Here is a 20,135-nt window from a genome sequence, read left to right as displayed (position 1 = left end):
ATGTCAAAAACGACAGCATATTTCACATCCTCCTTCCCTTCTCCAAGTAGTCTTCATACACCTCAGCTGAGCGACAAGCCCATAGCAACCAACCAGGATTCACTTACTATTTCCAAAACTGCACTGTGCGGATAAAAGCTGAGCGCGGATTGGTCGTTTTGTTTCTAGTCATAGGAAGCTATAGCAGGAGGAGCCTGGCGTCCGCTCTGCCCGCCCCCACACCGCTCCATCGGGGACGCGCACTGTGCCTTGCAGTGCCCGCGCACGCCTTGTAGACACGCCCCCTCCACGTCACCAGACAGGCCGGGGCAGACATGGCGGAGCGGAGGAGACACAAGAAGCGGATCCAGGTAACCGTGATGCGGCGGGGAGCGCTCGTGTGTACCGGGGTTTGTCTGAGGTACTCCGGCCTGAGGGCAGGGCATGGAAGGGGATTTTCTGCTTAATAGGCAGGGACAGTGTATGGGGGGTCGTCGCCCCCCTGCATAACTATGGCGGACACGGTGGGAGGCCCGGCTCAGGATTTGGGATTCCACCTCTGGTTTATGGAGCTGACCCCCCCCCCCCCCCCCCCCCCGAGCCGCTGGTCCCCGGGCTCGGTGTGGAGCAGCCTGTCCGGATGTGGTCTGTGCTGCTGGAAACATCTGGAGGCTCCTGAGCTGTGGTCACGGGCCCATCTCCTACAGCTGTATACAGAGGCTGCAGACACAGGTCCCCCAGCACTGGTCCAGCGGAAGTCTACCCCAGACCCACTACATGTGTGGGGGCACCTGGCTGATCATTGGTTTTCTATGGAAACATTATACATGGGGCTAGTGGTGAGCCAAGTGCGGCGTATAAGGTTCGGGTTATCCAAGAATTCCGTTATGGTCCATGATTAGAGATGAGCGAACTTCTGTTTTAAGTTCGGCGTCTAAAGTTCGGGTTTGGATTAGCGGAGAATCCCGATCTGGAACCGGATATGGATTCCGACTTCCGTTGTGGTCCGTGGTAGCGGAATCAATAATCGGCCATTATTGATTCCGCTACCACGGACCACAACGGAAGTCGGAATCCATATCCGGTTCCAGATCGGGAATCTCCGCTAATCCAAACCCGAACTTTAGACGCCGAACTTAAAACAGAGGTTCGCTCATCTCTATCCATGATAGCGGAATCCATGTTATGTTCTGTGGTAGCGGAACTCGTAACGGAATTCTTAGGTAACCCAAACCTGAAAACACAAGTTTGCTCAACATTATAAGGGACCTCAAGAAACCCTTAAGACTGTGTTCACACTTGGGTTCTGCAAGGGTGTCCAGAAGCTCCCAGGCCAGCACCACCAGATCTCCCCCATGAAGAATGTCTAGGACTAAGGCTAGGTCTACACAACGACATTTGTTGCACGACAATTTTTATAATGGTAGTCTATAGTGTCGCACTGCGGTGTGACAGTCGCAAAAAACCCAATCAAGATGGATTTTTCTTCAACTGTCGCAGCGCAACACCATAGACTCCCCCCCGCCAATGGAGAATATCTAGGACTAGACGGGGCACCAGCCGACAACCACTTCATCTGAACTACCGGTCCAATATGAAAGAGCTTGGAATGACATACCACAGGAAGATATCTAGCATCTGTATGACCGGTACCTATGCCAGAGTGTTATCCTGTATTACAGCTAGTGGAGATGCCAACCAGTATTATTGTGACCCGGCATCAACCTATACCCAAAATAAAGGGAGCTCCACCTTAGTTGTGTTATCATTGACCAAGCACCACTAGCAGTTTATACTTGGTCAGTCTCAGCTCATTACGTTTTCCGGGTGTTCTTTCTTTGTTTTCCCTTAGTGTGTATGGAAATCGCGATGCCATTTACCAGACAGATTGTATTAGTTCTCAGCCCTCCCGTCGTTTGAATCTCAGGGGTTAGCGCTGGATGTGTTATGAACTGAAGTGTCATCCCTCTCCCCTCTATTGGTCCCCAGGAGTGGCATTTGGGGACAGGTAACGCTTGCCCTATAAAGGGCAATCTGGGAATGTAGCTCTTACCTCCACCCATGAGCAGGCAATTATCGGGAAGGAATGGTCCTCTGCTGATTGCCTTCTCAGTCGGGCAGTCTAAATCAAGATGTAGGGCTCAAGCACAGGCACCTTCCGCGTGGCTGGCGCAGACAGATGCAGACCCATTCACCTTGAAATGGGTCTGTGATAGGTCCGCACTGCCAAAAAAATAAAACAAGTTGCGGAGGCATGGACAGAAAACCCACGGACGCACTCTGTAGTGGTTCTGTGCTTCCATTTCGCATCGTGCTTTTAGGATTGAATGGGTCCACATCTATGATGCGGTGCACAAACGGCCGGTGCCCCTATATTGTGGACCCATGGGCCGCAATATGGGCTTGGCGGCACATGTTCGCATACATGAGCCCTTTAATTCGTTTTTTGGTCTAGTCGTTTCCATAAAATCCCTGTTTAGTAGCTCCAGCGAGTCCCAGATGCTGGTCCTAGTATTCATGAACTGCTGCCTCAGTCCATCATTGATTGGCCGCCTTCTCCCAATACTGTATAGGAAAAATGGATATGAGGACTCGAAGCGCAGGCAAACTGCGCCTCAACAGGCATTATGGAAAGCAACTGCGCAAATCATGGTCTGTCACGGGTTTATGCTACCCTCATATGGGACATCATAAAACTGGTGACAGGTTCCCTTTAAAGAGGACCTGTCCCCTCTCCTGACACGTCTGTTGTGGTGACTACTTGCATCCCCCATGTAATAACCCTTCTGGTGTCTCAGCGTGATTGACCACATAAGAGTTCAATGAAGACCTGTTAGCTACACATGCTGACCCCCGTCCAATCATGGCTGACCGTATAGGGTCACTTCTCTATTGAGAACCCCCCTATAGTCAATATATAGATACATTTCCAGGAAAGATAACAGAGGAACAGAACAGTGCAGACTACTTAGAATTAGTATTTCCCAGGGAAGGGTTTATGGATTCTGTCATTGTCTTCTTGTGGTCAGTGCCTTTTGCTGTTAAAGGGAATATGTCATCAGTGACCTCCCGGTAGAGCTGCTCACAACTGGGGTTCACCTTATTAAGGGGCTGAGCTCCAGCAGTGCACGGCGAAAGCCGCCGGACTAAAAAGTCGGACATGCAGGACTTTTTAGTCCAGCGGCTTTCACCGTGCTGCTCTGGAGCTCAGCCCCCGTCCCCATTATAGTCAATGGGGACGGAGCGGAGGTCCGGCGAAACAACGGAAGGATGGATCCGACAGGGAGACCAGCCTGCCGGATCCGTCTTGCCGCAAGTGTGAAAGTAGCCTAAAATACTGTTGTGTGTTTTTTTCTTGTTGATCTGAGACTCTGTTCCCGAGTTATGATACTTTTTCTTAATAATCAAATTAGGCCTCTGGTGCAAATTAGGCACTCGCCATTGCCACAGAAATGATTGGAGCTTGGGTGTAACAAGAGCAATGAGTGCACCAAAAGCCTAATTTTATTATTAAGAAACAGTATGACTCAGGAACGGAATCTCGGATCAACCAAAGAAATACAGCGCTTTGATGAGGTGAAGCACAGCTATGTGTCTATATAAGCAGTTGGATAGAGATTCCCTTTAAGTAGGGTCAGTAAATGGTCAGAAATGCTCCGGAGCAATTCCAAAGAGCAGGCTGGTTTGTCATTCAGTCACTTGCTGTCCACTTTGGAGAATACCTGCTTGTTAGAAGGTCCCCTACTGGGCGCCCCTGGGATCATGTGTTATCTGTGGTGCCACCTGGCAGCAAGTGTTTTAATTTCCAGGGACAAGGCCGAGTTCACACGGAGTGTTTTTCTGTGTTGGAAGAAAAAAAGAACATGGAATCTGCTTCTAAATTCTTTGTTTTTTGTTTGTTTGTATTTTGTTTTGTTTTTTTTACACAGTGCTTGAAACTTACCTTTTCTTTGGGGATTTGGATGTGGTTTCTGCATGGTTTATGAGACCAGGCGGTGGATTGCATGCGTTTTTAGGCGTTGAATCTGCACCAAAATCCACATTGAACCAACTCCAAGCATTATATGGTTTCCATTGAGCTGTTTGTGCTCTGAAGTTCAGTATTAGGACAGGCTCTCCAGAACAAGCCACGCTCTATTTCAGGATTTCTTGGCCACAATGAAGAGCATACAAATGACTTGCCCCTCCCCCATTAAAGGGGTTATACCATCTCACCATATGACATATTTTGGATTTTTTATTTTTGTTTTAGTGTCTCACATGGCTTTTTTTTTTTTTTTGTATAGAGGAAAGTAAATGCGCCCCCCCCCCCCCCCCCCCCCCCATCTGTAGTGTCAATTTGTCTGTAGAGCTTTTTGGGGGGAGAAAAATGCTGGTAAAAAGAAAAACTTGTACACCAACATGCATTGTACATGTGTTTTTTGTTTTGTTTTAAGCTGCAAAAAACAGCAATGGAGGTCTATGGGAGAATAATGCCAGGCAATGAAGGAAAAAACCTCAGACCCAGAACATGCTACAACTTGAAAAACAGGACACTATTGATCCTAAAAAGTGCACCTCAAGGGTTAAAAAAAAAATGCCTGTTGTATGTTAAATATTTCCCATGCAACATTTGATAGCTTTATTTTGGAAAACCCCTCAAACTCTAGGGAAAAAAAACCCTCTTTCTGATATCAGTGTATCATGGACATCTGCTGCCCGTGGTGTCTCACGGAGCATTGCTAGAAGATCCTCTGGAAAGTGCCATCGGCTCCGTTCCCCCCCCAGTGCCCTCCTGCCCCTCCTCCTGACACCCGGAGTGCACAGTGTCATTGGTTGCTATGACGCTGTACACTCCCGGCCATAGTCGCGCCCCCACCCTCTTGGTGTCGCCAACTTACGTTTTCAGCAGAGGCACCGCCGACACTCCATCAATCCGCGCTGCTCTGGGCCTGACGTCACACAGCGCATCAGGTCACAGCGTGTGTACGTCAGGAGGTCAGTGCAGCTCGGTACCATGGACATGCTGTGGAGGGTCCCTGCTGGAAAGGTGAGTATACTATTCCAAGTGCATTGCGGGCCAGCGGGAGACCATTGAGCGCTTTACTCCCGCTCTGTGGTCACGTGACACAAACGAATACTTGATCCCAAAAATTAGCATCAAGGATTTTTGGGTGTCGAATTACTCGATTTTAATCGAGTACTCGTTGCAGCCCTATAGAGGAGTTAACACAACACAGAGTCATTATTACTTGGGGGGATGCAAGCCGTTACTACATCAGACATGTCAGGAGCAGGGACAGGTCCTCTTTAGAGGAGTTCTGATATAAGTTAGAACAGTGTAAAAAACCAACCACTTTATTCTCATCTGTCCGGTGCTTCGCCCCTTGTTGTGCCTGCAGCGATCTGAGCGGTGATGTGGCGTTCATGCACTTGTGACTGGTGAGGGCAATGATTGCCTGCAGAGGTCCTGTGCACTATGAATGTGATGTTATCAGTACAGGCCCAGCTGCTGCTGGAGAGGAAGATCAGAGACCTCTTGAAGGGAACCTGCTCACATAGACACATAGCTGTGCTTCACCTGATTTTAAAAATCTGTTTTTGTTTTGTTGATCAGACTCCAATCCTGAGATGTTTTCATAATATGCAAATTAGGCCTTTTGGTGCAATGAAAGTGTCCCCATTGCTCTTTCGCACCCAGGCTCTGCTCCTTTCTGTGGCCTGCCCCTACCTCACTGCTTCACAGGACCAGCCAGTGGGAAAGTGGTGAGGTAGGGGCTGACCACAGAAAGGAGCAGATCTTGAGTGCAACAAGAGCAATGGTGACACCCTCACTGCACCAAAGGCACCATTTGCATATTAAGAAAAGGTGTCATAACTCGGGAACTGAGCCTCGGATCAAACAAAGAAAAATAGCGTTTTGATGAGTTGAACCACAGCTATGTGTCCATGTAGCAGTTGTATAGGGAGGTCGCTGGTTACTGATTCTCTTTAAAGTGAGTTAGATGTTGTTTGTGAGCTGTATTTTTGCAGCTTTAAAGGGGTTATCCAAGGCTATAAACTGCTGGGCCCCTCACATTGAATATACTTACGGGGGGGCAGCCAATGGGGGACAAGGACGAGCCTGCTATTGGCTGCTCAAGATGACACCGGATGTTTTCATTCGCGCACGGGGAGAAGCAGCAGAGGCAGGAGAGGCGCAGGGAGCCAGGTAAGTATATTCAATGTGAGGGGTTTATAGCCAAGACCAAATAACTACACATGTAGACAAGGATACAGCGAGCCTCCCAAGTCAGGCTTGTCCTGAATACCACTTTTTAAAGCGGACCAGTCACCCAAAAGCAGATTGCAATCTGACAGCACCATGTTATAGAGCAGGAGGAGCTGAGCAGATTGATGTATAGTTTTATGGGAAAAGATTTAGTAAAACCTGTAATTTATACATTTCTACTTCTGTGAAGTGCGATCAGTACTTTATTGTAGTTATGTATATTGAGCAGGCTAATTTTTTGTGGGGCGATCTGTACTTTTCAGTGGTACCATTTTGGTGTGTGTACGAATTTATGATCTCTTTTTAATTTTTTGTGGGAAACGAACCGATCAAAAAACTGTAAATCAGCCATTTAGATTTTTTCCCATCTTGTCATTTTCCATGTGGGATTAATATTTTCATACGGACGGTAAGTATACTGCTCCCCCGCTCCCCACTACACTTTACCATGGCTGCCAGGACTTTAGTGTCCTGGCAGCCATGGTAACCATTCAGAAAAAGCTAAACGTCGGATCCGGCAATGCGCCGCAACAACGTTTAGCTTAAGGCCGCATCCGGATTAATGCCTTTCAATGGGCATTAATTCCGAATCCGGCCTTGCGGCAAGTGTTCAGGATTTTTGGCCAGAGCAAAAAGCGCAGCATGCTGCGGTATTTTCTCCGGCCAAAAAACGTTCCGGTCCTGAACTGAAGACATCCTGAACAGATTTCTCTCCATTCAGAATGCATGGGGATAATCCTGATCAGGATTCTTCTGGCATAGAGCCCCGACGACGGAACTCTATGCCGGAAAAGAAGAACTCAAGTGTGAAAGAGCCCTTACTGTAAAGAATCCTCTTCTATGTTTGTGTACAAACCTTCTTTCCTCCAGACGCAGAGGATGTCCCCTTGTCACAGTCCTGGGGATAAATAGAGGATGGGAGAGATCTCTGTACTGTCCCCTGATATATTTATACATAGTAATTAGATCTCCCCTCAGTCATCTTTTTTTCTAAAGTGAATAACCCTAATTTTGATCATCTTTCAGGATACTGTAGTTGCCCCATTCCAGTTATTACTTTAGTTGCCCTCCTCTGAACCCTCTCCAGCTCTGTCTGCCCTTTTGATGCAACCCATTATCTTATTGGCCTTGGCAGCAGCTGCCTGACACTGATTTTTGCAGTTTAGTTTGCTGTTTATTAAAATTCCTAGATCCTTTTCCATGTCGGTGTTACCCAGTGTTTTACAATTTAGTATGTACGGGTGACTTGCATTATTCCTTCCCATGTGCATAACCTTACATATTTCAGTGTTAAACCTCATCTGCCACTTATCTGCCCAAACCTCCAATCTATTCAGATCCCTCTGTAGTAGTATACTGTCCTCTTCAGTGTTACCGTATTTTTCGCCCCATAAGACGCACTCCCCCCCCCCCCCCCCCCCCCAGAAGTGGGGGGGGGGGGGGGGGAAGTGCCCCTGCGTCTTATGGCGCGAATGCTGGCAATTTACATCGTAGGCTGCGATGTTGCAGTATTGCAGACTGCGATGTATTAGTGAGAAGGGATGAGGGACTGTAGTAGACGGGGAGAGCAGCGGGCACTGTACTCTGGCCCCGCAGCTCAGTATGTATTGTATTATACGTAGTGTTAATCATCAGATCTAAACTGAATAATGATGCACTCCCCTTGTGTACTGTACTTACCAGTACATGTCACGCTCCTGTAGTAAGAACCAGCAGGCAGGCTGGGCGGCCGTAATGCACGGAGGTCACGTGCCTGCTCCGCCTACTTTATGAATGAAGTAGGCGGAGCAGGGACGTGACCTCAGTGAGTTACGGCTGCCCGGCCTGCCTGCTAGCTGCTAGTGCTTACTACAGGAGCGTGACATGTGTACCGGTAAGTACAGTACACATGAGGAGCGCATCATTATTCAGTTTAGATCTGATGATTAACACTACGTATAATACAGTACATACTGAGCTGCGGGGCCAGAGTACAGTCTCCCGCTCTCCACACCTACTACAGTCCCTCCCTAGGAATCTGTGGATGGGACTGTTATGGGGGGGATCTGTGGATGACACATATAGCAGTGTCATCCACAGATCCACCACCCCATAACAGTGCCATCCACAAATCCCCCTCAGCATCATAGTTCCATCCACAGCTCCCCCATAACAGTTCCATCCACAGATCCCCCACATAACAGTGCATCATCCACAGATCCCTAATAATAGTGTCATGCACAGACTGCCATTACTTCAAACCCACCAAAAGCACACCTTTTGGTTAAAAATTTTTTCTTTCTTATTTTCCTCCTTAAAAACCTAGGTGCGTCTTATGGGTCGGTGCGCCTTATAGGGCGAAAAATACGGTAATTACTTGACACAGTTTAGTGTCATCTGCGAAAATTGATATTTTACTGTGCAAGCCTTCTACAAGATCATTAATAAATATATTGAAGAGAATAGGGCCCAATACTGACCCCTGAGGTACCCCACTAGTGACAGTGACCCAATCTGAGTGTGTACCATTAATAACCACCCTCTGTTTTTTATCACTGAGCCAAATACGTACCCACATACAGACATTTTCTGCCAGTCCGAGCATTCTTATTTTATATACTAACCTTTTATATGGTACAGTGTCAAATGCTCTGTTTTTGGACCCTTTTTGAATATTGGCACCATGTTTGCCATGCGCCAATCCTGTGGAACACTCCCTGTCAGTAAAGAGTCCGCAAATATCAGAAATAAGAGTCTGGCTATGACATTACTTAATTTATCTAAGGTGTATGCCATCCGGTCCTGGCGATTTGTCTATTTTAATCTTTTTAAGACGCTGCTGTACTTCTTCCTGGGTCAGAAAGGGCACTTTTAATGGGGAATTTTAACTTTACATTCAGCATTTCATCTGACAGTTTATTTTCCTCAGTGAATACAGTGGAGAAAAAAATATTTAATAGCTTTGCTTTCTCCTCATCGCTCTCTGCAACTCCCCCCTCATCACTCTGTAGACGGCCGACACCTTCAGATTTATACTTTTTAACATTTATATAATTGAAGAACACTTTAGAGTTAGTTTTACTCTCTTTGGCAATTAATCTCTTGGTCTCTGGTTTGGCCGCTTTTATTTGTTTTTTACATATTCTATTTTTTTCCTTATAGTTTTTCAGTGCTTCCTCACTATCCTCCTGTTTTTGTGATTTTATATGCTTTCTTTTTTGTCCTTTCTTTCTTTACAGTTCTATTTATCCACATTGGCTTATTTTTGTTCCTTAACCTTTTATTCCCATATGGTATGTACCTCTCCCAATGAGATTTTAGAATGCTTTTAAAGATATCCCATATCGTGGCTGTATTTTTATTTTTGGCCTCTTGGTTGGCTAAATTTTAGCTTTTTTGCAGTTTGGTATTTTTGTTCCTCTGTGTAGAAACGCTTTTGAATGATAATTGGAAGGTTATTACTTTATGGTCACTATTTCCCATGTGTCCCCCAACCTGCACATCTGTTGTCAGGCCTATTGGTTAATACTAAGTCCAGTATGGCCGTCCCTCTAGTTGGGTCCTGAACCAGTTGGGAGAGGTAATTGTCTTTGGTTATTGCCAAGAACCTGTTTCCTTTATGGGATGTATAGCTTTCAGTTTCCCAGTCTATATCTGGGTAGTTGAAGTCCCTCATAATAACCTCATGATGTGTACTTTTGTGGTTTTCATTTTAGGGAAAGGGGGGTGATTTGAATTCTTGTATATTTTTTTTAATTATTATTTTTTTTACTTTTTTGCACTTTTTTTTTTTTTTAGTTCTAGGTAACTATAACAAGCAATCATCAGATTGCTTCTTTCATAGACTACAATGCATTAGCATTGGAGTATATGGGAATTTTACTATGTTCCTTTGGAGCCCTACTATGTTCCTAAAAGGCGGTAATGCTGGTCGTGGACATTACCCACGGGTGTCTGCTGTATGAAACCTGTATAAATTACAGGTTTTACTGAATCTATTCACATAAAACTATACATCAATCTGCCCAGCTCCTCCTGTTCTATAACATGGTGCTGTCAGATTGCAATCCATTTTTGGCAGGCACCCAACAACTATGGCGCGAGCGGGCGCTGTCTTTAAAGTCCCAGCCAGGAAAGGGGTTAAAGTGGTTATCCAGTAATTTATATTGATGGCCTATCCTCAGGATAGGTCCATCAATATCAGATTGGCGGGGGTCCAACTTCCAGGACCCCTGCCAATCAGCCATTAGAAGAGGCTGGAGCTTCATGAGCGCTGCGGCCTCTTCCTAGGCCATGTGATGTCACCATACTGCAGGTAGGGGGTCAAAATAAAAATGAAAACTACCCTTCCAGAACTATCGCCACTCTGCCGGGCCGCAGCCATGTTGTACTGTTTTGATTGCAGCAGTGATGTATCTGCAGAACCCTTTAATAAAAAATATAACTGACCATTTTTTTTTTCACAGGAGGTAGGTGAGCCGACCAAAGATGAAAAAGCAATTGCTAAGTACCTGCGTTTCAACTGCCCATCAAAGTCTACCAACATGATGGGGCACAGAGTTGACTACTTTGTTGGTAAGTAAGGGCTTATTCACATCAGTGATTCACATCTTTACGGACTGCTCACAGATCCGTTGAATTTTGTGTGTATTCAGACTGGTCCTTTTGATGACCTGAACGTGCCTATTTTATTCAGTGTGTCTGTGGAAACCAGGACCAGGTGCAGAAAACCCTCCAGATCAATGGCCGTGAAAAAACACTCGGATATGTCCTGAGCAGGGACCTTCGCAGAACTCTGATGCAGAATGACACGGACATGTGACTAAAGCCTTAGACCAGATATGCTCAACTTGCGGCCCTCTAGCTGTTGTAAAACTATAACTCCCACAATGCCCTGCTGTAGGCTGTTCGGGAATGCTGGGAGTTGTAGTTTTGCAACAGCTGGTGGGCCGCAGGTTGAGCATGCCTGCCTTAGGCCCCTTTCACACGGGCGTGAGGTGAACGCATTGCACCCGCACTGAATCCGGACCCATTCATTTTTTATGGGGCTATGCAGATGAGCGGTGATTTCCACGCAACGCAGGCCCCATAGAAGTGAATGGGGCTGCGTAAAAATCGCAAGCATGTGCGGATGCAGTGTGATTTTCACGCACGGTTGCTATGAGACGATCGGGATGGAGACCCGATCATTATTATTTTCCCTTATAACATGGTTATAAGGGAAAATGATAGCATTCTTGATACAGAATGCATAGTACAATAGGGCTGGAGGGGTTAAAAAACAAACAAAAATAATTTAACTCCCCTTTAACACCTGTGGTGACGTCACTGCGCTCATCACATGGTCCGTCACATGATCCATCACCATGGTAAAAGATCATGGGCCATGTAATGAGCGTGGTGACATCATCAAAGGTCCTTTTCCTGTGCACAGCAAAGATGAAGACAGAAGAGAAGCCAAGATGCGCGAACAAGTGGATTAAGGTGAGTTACATTTTTATTTTATTTTTAACCCTTCCAGCCCTATTGTACTATGCATTCTGTATTAAGAATGCTATTATCTACACAACACCTAATCCAAACCCGAACTTCTGTTTTGCACTCGCAAGGAAAAATCGTGCATTTTCCCGCAACGCACCTGCATCTTATCTGGGCCAAAAACATGACGCCCGTGTGAAAGAGGCCTTAGACTTATTATTAACTTTGAAACACTTTTACTTATCCAAGCCATTCTAAGATTGTTTTCTCGTGACACATTGTACTTCATGATAGTGGTAAATTGTAGTCAATATTTTTCATTTTTTTTTAAATTACCAAATTGGCAAAAAAAGGGAAAAATTTACAACTTTCCAAATTTACATTTTTCTGCTCTTAAAGGGAACCTGTCACCCAAAAATCGCCTATTAAGCTGTTTACAGTACCTTATAGTGCTGTATAGTCGTTTCCTGATGCACTTTTTGTTAGTTTTGCAGCATGTATGCTCAGTCAGAAATCGATGTTATATTCAGCTGCTGCCCCGTGCTTCAAGTCGGGCTTGAAGTCACGGGGGCAGCGGCCTCGGCGTCTTACATGGCCCTCTCCCCGCCCCCTGCCTCTGTGACTGACAGCCGAAATCCGATTCCGGGACCGCGCTCAACGGCCGCATGCGCAGTAAAGGGCGGCAGGAGCGCGGTCCCGGCTGCCGCGCGTACTACGCGCCGTCTTACTTTCGCCGCACTGCGCATGCGCCCGACATCCTGTATCAAACGCGCCCGCGCCCAGATGCCGGGCGCGGGCGCGTTTGATACAGGATGTCGGGCGCATGCGCAGTGCGGCGAAAGTAAGACGGCGCGTAGTACGCGCGGCAGCCGGGACCGCGCTCCTGCCGCCCTTTACTGCGCATGCGGCCGTTGAGCGCGGTCCCGGAATCGGATTTCGGCTGTCAGTCACAGAGGCAGGGGGCGGGGAGAGGGCCATGTAAGACGCCGAGGCCGCTGCCCCCGTGACTTCAAGCCTGACTTGAAGCACGGGGCAGCAGCTGAATATAACATCGATTTCTGACTGAGCATACATGCTGCAAAACTAACAAAAAGTGCATCAGGAAACGACTATACAGCACTATAAGGTACTGTAAACAGCTTAATAGGCGATTTTTGGGTGACAGGTTCCCTTTAAAACAGGTCATATAATGGTTATTAATTTTCATTTCCCATATGTCTACTTTGTTTTGATCAGTTTGTGAATGCCATTTTATTTTTTGTGGTCGTTAAAAGGCTTAGGGTACTTTCACAATTGCAGCAGAGGATTCCGGCAGGCAGTTCCGTCTGAACTGCCGGATCCATCAAAACGCATGCAAACTGATGGCATTTGTCATACGGCTAAGGATCCTGATCCGTATGACAAATGCATTGAAATGCCGGATCCGTCTCTCTGGTGCGGAATGGAGACTGAACTGATGGATTCTGAGAGCCCTTAACGGATCTCGCAAACAGAAAGCCAAAACGCAAGTGTGAAAGTCGACTACAGGTCCTTCTAAAAAAAATTAGCATATTGTGATAAAGTTCATTATTTTCTGTAATGTACTGATAAACATTAGACTTTCATATATTTTAGATTCATTACACACCAACTGAAGTAGTTCAAGCCTTTTATTGTTTTAATATTGATGATTTTGGCATACAGCTCATGAAAACCCCAATTTCCTATCTAAAAAAATTAGCATATTTCATCCGACCAATAAAAGAAAAGTGTTTTTAATACTAAAAAAGTCAACCTTCAAATAATTATGTTCAGTTATGCACTCAATACTTGGTCGGGAATCCTTTTGCAGAAATGACTGCTTCAATGCGGCGTGGCATGGAGGCAATCAGCCTGTGGCACTGCTGAGGTGTTATGGAGGCCCAGGATGCTTCGATAGCGGCCTTAAGCTCATCCAGAGTGTTGGGTCTTGCGTCTCTACTTTCTCTTCCCAATATCCCACAGATTCTCTATGGGGTTCAGGTCAGGAGAGTTGGCAGGCCAATTGAGCACAGTAATACCATGGTCAGTAAACCATTTACCAGTGGTTTTGGCACTGTGAGCAGGTGCCAGGTTGTGCTGAAAAATGAAATCTTCATCTCCATAAAGCTTTTCAGCAGATGGAAGCATGAAGTGCTCCAAAATCTCCTGATAGCTAGCTGCATTGACCCTGCCCTTGATAAAACACAGTGGACCAACACCAGCAGCTGACATGGCACCCCAGACCATCACTGACTGTGGGTACTTGACACTGGACTTCAGGCATCTTGGCATTTCCCTCTCCCCAGTCTTCCTCCAGACTCTGGCACCTTGATTTCTGAATGACATGCAAAATTTGCTTTCATCCGAAAAAAGTACTTTGGACCACTGAGCAACAGTCCAGTGCTGCTTCTCTGTAGCCCAGGTCAGGCGCTTCTGCCGCTGTTTCTGGTTCAAAAGTGGCTTGACCTGGGGAATGCGGCACCTGTAGCCCATTTCCTGCACACGCCTGTACACTGTGGCTCTGGATGTTTCTACTCCAGACTCAGTCCACTGCTTCCGCAGGTCCCCCAAAGTCTGGAATCGGTCCTTCTCCGCAATCTTCCTCAGGGTCCGGTCACCTCTTCTCGTTGTGCAGCGTTTTCTGCCACACTTTTTCCTTCCCACAGATTTCCCACTGAGGTGCCTTGATACAGCACTCTGGGAACAGCCTATTCGTTCAGAAATTTCTTTCTGTGTCTTACCCTCTTGCTTGAGGGTGTCAATGATGGCCTTCTGGACAGCAGTCAGGTCGGCAGTCTTACCCATGATTGCGGTGTACTTTCACACTAGCGTTAATATTTAGTTCCGTCCTAGGGGCTCAATACCGAAAAAACGCTTCAGTTGTGTCCTAATGCATTCTGAATGGAGAGCAATCCGTTCAGTATGCAACAGGATGTCTTCAATTCAGTCCCTCTTACAGTATTTGGCCGGAGAAAATACTGCAGCTATGGTATTTTCTCCGGCCAAAATTCCGGAACACTTAAATTTCCATTTAAATGTATTAAGGCTGGATCCGGTACCAAGTGTTCCGGAAAAATGGATTCAGTTTCCCAGTCCGCGCATGCGCAGACCTTTTAAAAATGTGACAAAAAATAATACCGCATCCGTTTTTCCGGATGACACCGGAAAGACGGATCCAGTATTTCAATGCATTTGTCAGACTGATCCGGAAACAAATGCTGTTTGCATACGGAACTGCCTGCTGGAATCCTCTACAATTGTGAAAGTACCCTTAACGATTGTCCATAGGCCTAAGGCTTTGTTCACATTGTGTCTCTTGCTTCCATCAGAGATATGTGCCACAAATGTTCCCCAACATATACCTCTGATGTATGTCACTGTATAGATACACAGTGGCATAAGTCGTCCATTGACTTTCCCTTTATGTGCGGACTGCGCTTTCCTATATATTAACCCCTTTAGGAACCTCCCCCCCCCCCCCCCCCCCATGTCGATTTTTCTGTCCACATAGCTGTCTGAGGGCTTATTTTGTGGAACAAGTTGCTTTTTTCTTATTTTGTTTTGTGGGCTTGGGGAAAAAAAAACTGCAATTTTGCCATGGTTTTTGAGGTTTTGTTTTTCTGGTGTTCACTGTGCAGTATGATTTACGTGACAACTTTATTCTGTGGGTCAGTTCAATTACAGTAATACCAAATGTATGTACTTTTTATCATGTTTTACTGCTTTTCATCAAAATAAAAACTCCTTGGAAAAAATGTCTATCGCCATATTCTGAAGACTTTTTTTTTTTTTTTATGCATTTTTTGCTACAGAGCTGTGTGAGGGCTTGTCTTTTGCAGGGTGAGCTGTAGTTTTTACTGGTCTCATACTGGGGTACATACAACCTTTTGATCACTTTATTTTTTATTTGAGGGGCAAAGTGAATAAAAAAAGGCAAATTGGCCATTTTTTTTATTACAGCATTCACAGCACACAATAAATTGTTTAATAGTTTTGACATTTTCGGATGCAGCAATACCAATTCTGTTTATTTTTCCATTTAATATGTAAAATTGGAAAACTGCAATGATTTGATATATAGATATAGATAGATATATAGATATAGATAGATAGAGATATATATATATATATATATATATATATATCTATATCTATCTCTATCTCTATCATTAACCCCTTCCCGACCGCAATCTGTATATATACGTGATAGCTGCACATACCCCGTGCAGCTACCACATATATAAACGTTCTGGCAGCTCTTTAATCCAAGCGCTGCAAAGCACTTGGATTAAAGCTTCTGCCCCTGCCCTGTATGCTGTCACGGACAGCATACAGTGCAGTAATGCCGGCAAGGGACCAATCAGAGTGGCCCTTTGCCGGCAATCGATCCGATGGTTAGTCTGCACAGACTAACCAAATCGGATCACGGCAGTGAAAAAGATCAGAGCATGAAATCAGGTAGGGTCCTGGTATATCCCCCCCGATCTGTGGCTGTGCCCCCCCTTGTGTCCGCCTGCAGCTCATCTCCTAGCTGCCCTGATGCGGTCCGCCCCATGCAGTCATTTTGTAGCGGCCCCTCCTGCCCCAGCCTCCCTCAATATTGGCCGTACCCCCGATTTCCCCCCCCCCCCTTTCAGCGCTGCCCCCGATCCCCTGCTGTGTGCGATTGGCGGCGGCGGCTCCATTACTGAGCCGCCGCCATCAGCAGAGAGTGTCAGCTCTATGCTGACACTCTCCTGTAACCCCATAGATGCCGCGGTTGCGGCATACATGGGGTTAAGAGAGGGAGGGAGCTATTGCAGCACCCGATGGTTGCCATGGCAAAGGCGTCCAGTGCTGCCATCTACAGGACATCTGAAAGTATTATACTTTGGAATGCAAGAGCATTGCAAAGTATAGTACAACTATCAGCCCCACTGGATCTTCAAGATCCAAGAGGGAACTGATAAAAAAAAAAGTGAAAATAATAAAAGTAAAAATGTAAATTAAAAAAAGAAATTGCCTTTTCCTATAAAAAAATGAAAAAATAAAATAAAGTACACATATTAGGTGTCACCGCGTCCTTAACGACCGTCTCTATAAATATATCACATGATAGACCCCGCCCGATAAACACCATTAAAAAAACTTTGCCAAAAAAGCTATTTTTGTCACCTTACATCACAAAAAGTGCAACAGCAAGCGATCAAAAAGGCTTATGACCCCCAAAACAGTACCAATCAAACCGTCACCTCGTCCCGCAAAAAATGATACCCTATTTAAGACAATCGCCCAAAAAATAAAAAAAAGCTATGGCTCAGACTATGGAGACATTAAAACATCATTTTGGGGGTTTCAGAAATGCTATTATTGTGTAAAACTTTAATAAATAAGAAATATACATATTAGGTATTGCCACGTCCGTAACGATCTTCTCTATAAAACTCTCAGGTGAACGCTGTAAAAATAAATAAATGAAAACTGTTCCAAAACAGCCAATTTTTGGGTCACCTTGCCCCATAAAGTGTAATAATGAATAATCAAAAAATCCTATGTACCCAAAAATGGTACCAATAAAAACCTCAACTCTTTCAAAAAACAAGCCCCTGCACAAGACGATCGGCAGAAAAATAAAAAACATATGGCGTTCAGAAAACCAATCCAGCACAATCTGCCTTCCAAAAACCGTATGGCATTCCTTTCCTTCTGCGCCCTGCCGTGTGCCCGTACAGCAGTTTACGACCACATGTGGGGTGTTTATGTAAACCGCGGAATCATGGTAATAAATATTGAGTTTTGTTTGGCTGTTAACTCTCAATGTGTTAAAGAAAAAAAAATTATAAAATGGAAAATCTGCTGCCAAAAAAGTGAAATTTAGAAATTTCATCTCCATTTTCCTTTTTAATTCTTGTGGAACGCCTAAAGGGTTAACAAAGTTTGTCAAATCAGTTTTGAGTAACTTGAGGGGTGTAGTTTCTACAATGGGGTCATTTATGGGGGTTTCCACTATGTATGTAAGCCCCACAAAGTGACTTCAGACCTGAACTGGTCCTTAAAAAGTGGGTTTTGGAAATTTTCTTAAAAATTGTAAGAATTACTTCTAAACTTCTAAGCCTTCTAACGTCCTAAAAAAATAAAATGACATTTCAAAAATGATGCCAACATAAAGTAGACATATGGGGAATGTTAAGTAATAAATATTTTATTAGGTATGACTTTCTGTTTTAGAAGCAGAGAAATTGAAATTTGGAATTGTGAATTTTTCCAAATTTTTGGTAAATTTGGGATTTTTTCATAAACAAAGGAGTCATATATTTCAATCATGAAGTACAATGTGTCACGAGAAAACAATCTCAGAATGGCATGGATAAGTAAGTGTTCCAAAGCTATTACCACATAAAGTGACTCATGTCAGATTTGTAAATTTTGACCTGGACACTGGGGCATCAATGACCCTCAGTCATGAAAGGGTTAAGCACGATTTTAGTTTTCATTAAATTAGCTAAGATTTTCTAACATTCTGTTTCCACTTTCTCATTGTGAGGTATTGACTGCAGAATAATGGGGAAAACTTGATTATTTTTATTTTATCCCAAGTCCCCAACATAATAAAATGTGAAAAAGTAAAAGGGTCCGGAAACCTTTCCAGATGCTTTGCTATACTCAGTTTTCCATGAAGAACTGGATTTGCTGGCTTCAGAGAAGGGCTTTAGATGACGCACAGGTTACGACTTCTGTGTGTCCTGTATATGGAAGTAGTCACAACTGGTCACCATTTGATTAGCTTTCACAAACAAGGTTTTTATGTGCAGACTTGTGTACAGACAAATGTTCTGATGCGATCGGAATATTTCCAATAAGTTTGTGCATAGAAGGTATAACGTGCACTGCCCCACATGGGAAATTCTCAGTTGCATAAGATCTAATATATAAAGCTCTGTGTATGTCCCTAAAGGAATCTGCACCGTCGCATTTACAATTGCGAAATTTGGCACACAGGTACATCAGGTGTCTGGGAAGGTTTTTGGTCGGGTGTCGGCTCTCTAGCACGTACCCTTCCTGAGATAAATATGCAAATATGGCACCATCACATGACCTCCATTAGCCAATAGAAGCCTGCAGGTCTTTTTCCTTATCACCCAACTGCCATACACACGGTCACTTGACCCTTATCAGCCAATAGAAGCTCGCAGGTCCTTAGTCTCCACATACAGTTTTACACCAGGTTTCCATAACAACCCAGCCATTTTTCTTCACTGCTGTAGGTCAGCTTTAAAGGGGCAGGGCTCTGTGGATGACACTGTTAAGGGAGCGGAGTGCTTTGGAGGTCACAGTTAAGGGGACGGTCTGCTATGGAGGTCAGTGTTAAGGGGCAGATTGCTGTAGAGGCCACTCTTAAGCTGGTGGCTTGTTGTGGAAATAACTTCTAAGGAGATGGGGTACAGTGGAAGTCACTAATAAAAGGGTGGCCGCTGTGAAGGTCACTGTTAGGCTCCATTCACACATCTGCAATTCCGTTCCGATGTGCGGGTCCGCGTTTCCGTTCCCGAAAAAAATAGAACATGCCTTATTCTCCGCAATTGCGGACAAGAATAGGCATATTCTATTAGTGCTGGCAATGTGCGGTCCGCAAAATGCGAAACGCACCTTGCCGGTGTCTGTGTTTTGTGGATCCGCAAAACACACACTGATGTGTGAATGGACCCTTAAGGGGGTGGGATGCTGTGGAGGTCACTGTTAATGGGATGGTCTGCTATGGAGTTCTGTGTTAAGGGGAGGGGTCCTGTAGCAGTCACTGTTAAGGGAGCGGGCCCCCTGTTGAGGTCACTGTCAAGGCGGTGGGGTGCTGTGCAACTCACTGTTAAAGGGGCAGGCTGCTGTGAAGGTTAAAGTTAAGGGGAGGGCTGCTGTGGAGGTGGTCAGTGTTAAGGGGTAGGCGGCTGTGGAGGTCACTGTTATAGGGGATACTGTCTATCTATTAACGACACGACTAACATTAAATGAAATAGATGAAATTTACCCATGCAAAGCCCGTTCCTTCTGCTAGTTTTGAATAATTTCAAGTACATGTATGCCATATCCAGGTTAAAGTGCTACTGCTAGTAAATACTGACCTTATCTAATCCCTTGCAGGCAAGACATGCAGTTCTGAAAATGTAGATGGCAGTTTCCTATGTCATTGTACAGATGCATATTATTTCCTATTAGGCAGCTATTGGGTCCACTGTATCATTTATGTGTTTGTGGCAACATTAGATCTATCTGAATGAAACACAAATTCCTTTTCTTCGTGCAGCTTCCAAAGCGGTGGACTGTCTTCTTGATTCTAAATGGGCAAAAGCGAAGAAAGGAGAAGAGGCCTTGTTTACGAACCGGGAGTCCGTAGTTGACTTTTGCAACAAGTACGTGCTGCCATTAGGGATCAAGGGATAGCACTTAAAACCAGTCTGGGTATAGGTTTCTTATGTGT

At 45.1% G+C, this 20,135-nt stretch overlaps 1 protein-coding gene across 1 annotated transcript in view; it reads left to right on the top strand.

The window, feature by feature from the left end:
* Positions 1 to 219: 219 nt before the first annotated feature.
* The window catches only part of SEC62 (SEC62 homolog, preprotein translocation factor), a 40,589-nt gene continuing 20,673 nt past the window's right edge, over positions 220 to 20,135 (top strand). The window contains exons 1-3 of the mRNA XM_044288908.1: positions 220 to 350; positions 10,675 to 10,783; positions 19,962 to 20,067. Of these exons, the coding sequence (XP_044144843.1) occupies positions 315 to 350; positions 10,675 to 10,783; positions 19,962 to 20,067 (251 nt within the window). The 5' untranslated portion in view covers positions 220 to 314. The remainder of the gene's footprint in view (positions 351 to 10,674; positions 10,784 to 19,961; positions 20,068 to 20,135) is intronic.

Source organism: Bufo gargarizans, chromosome 4 (genome assembly GCF_014858855.1).
Source record: "Bufo gargarizans isolate SCDJY-AF-19 chromosome 4, ASM1485885v1, whole genome shotgun sequence".
Lineage (NCBI taxonomy): Eukaryota > Metazoa > Chordata > Amphibia > Anura > Bufonidae > Bufo > Bufo gargarizans.
Note: the sequence above shows the minus strand (reverse complement) of the source record. Positions and strands in the feature narration are given on the sequence as shown.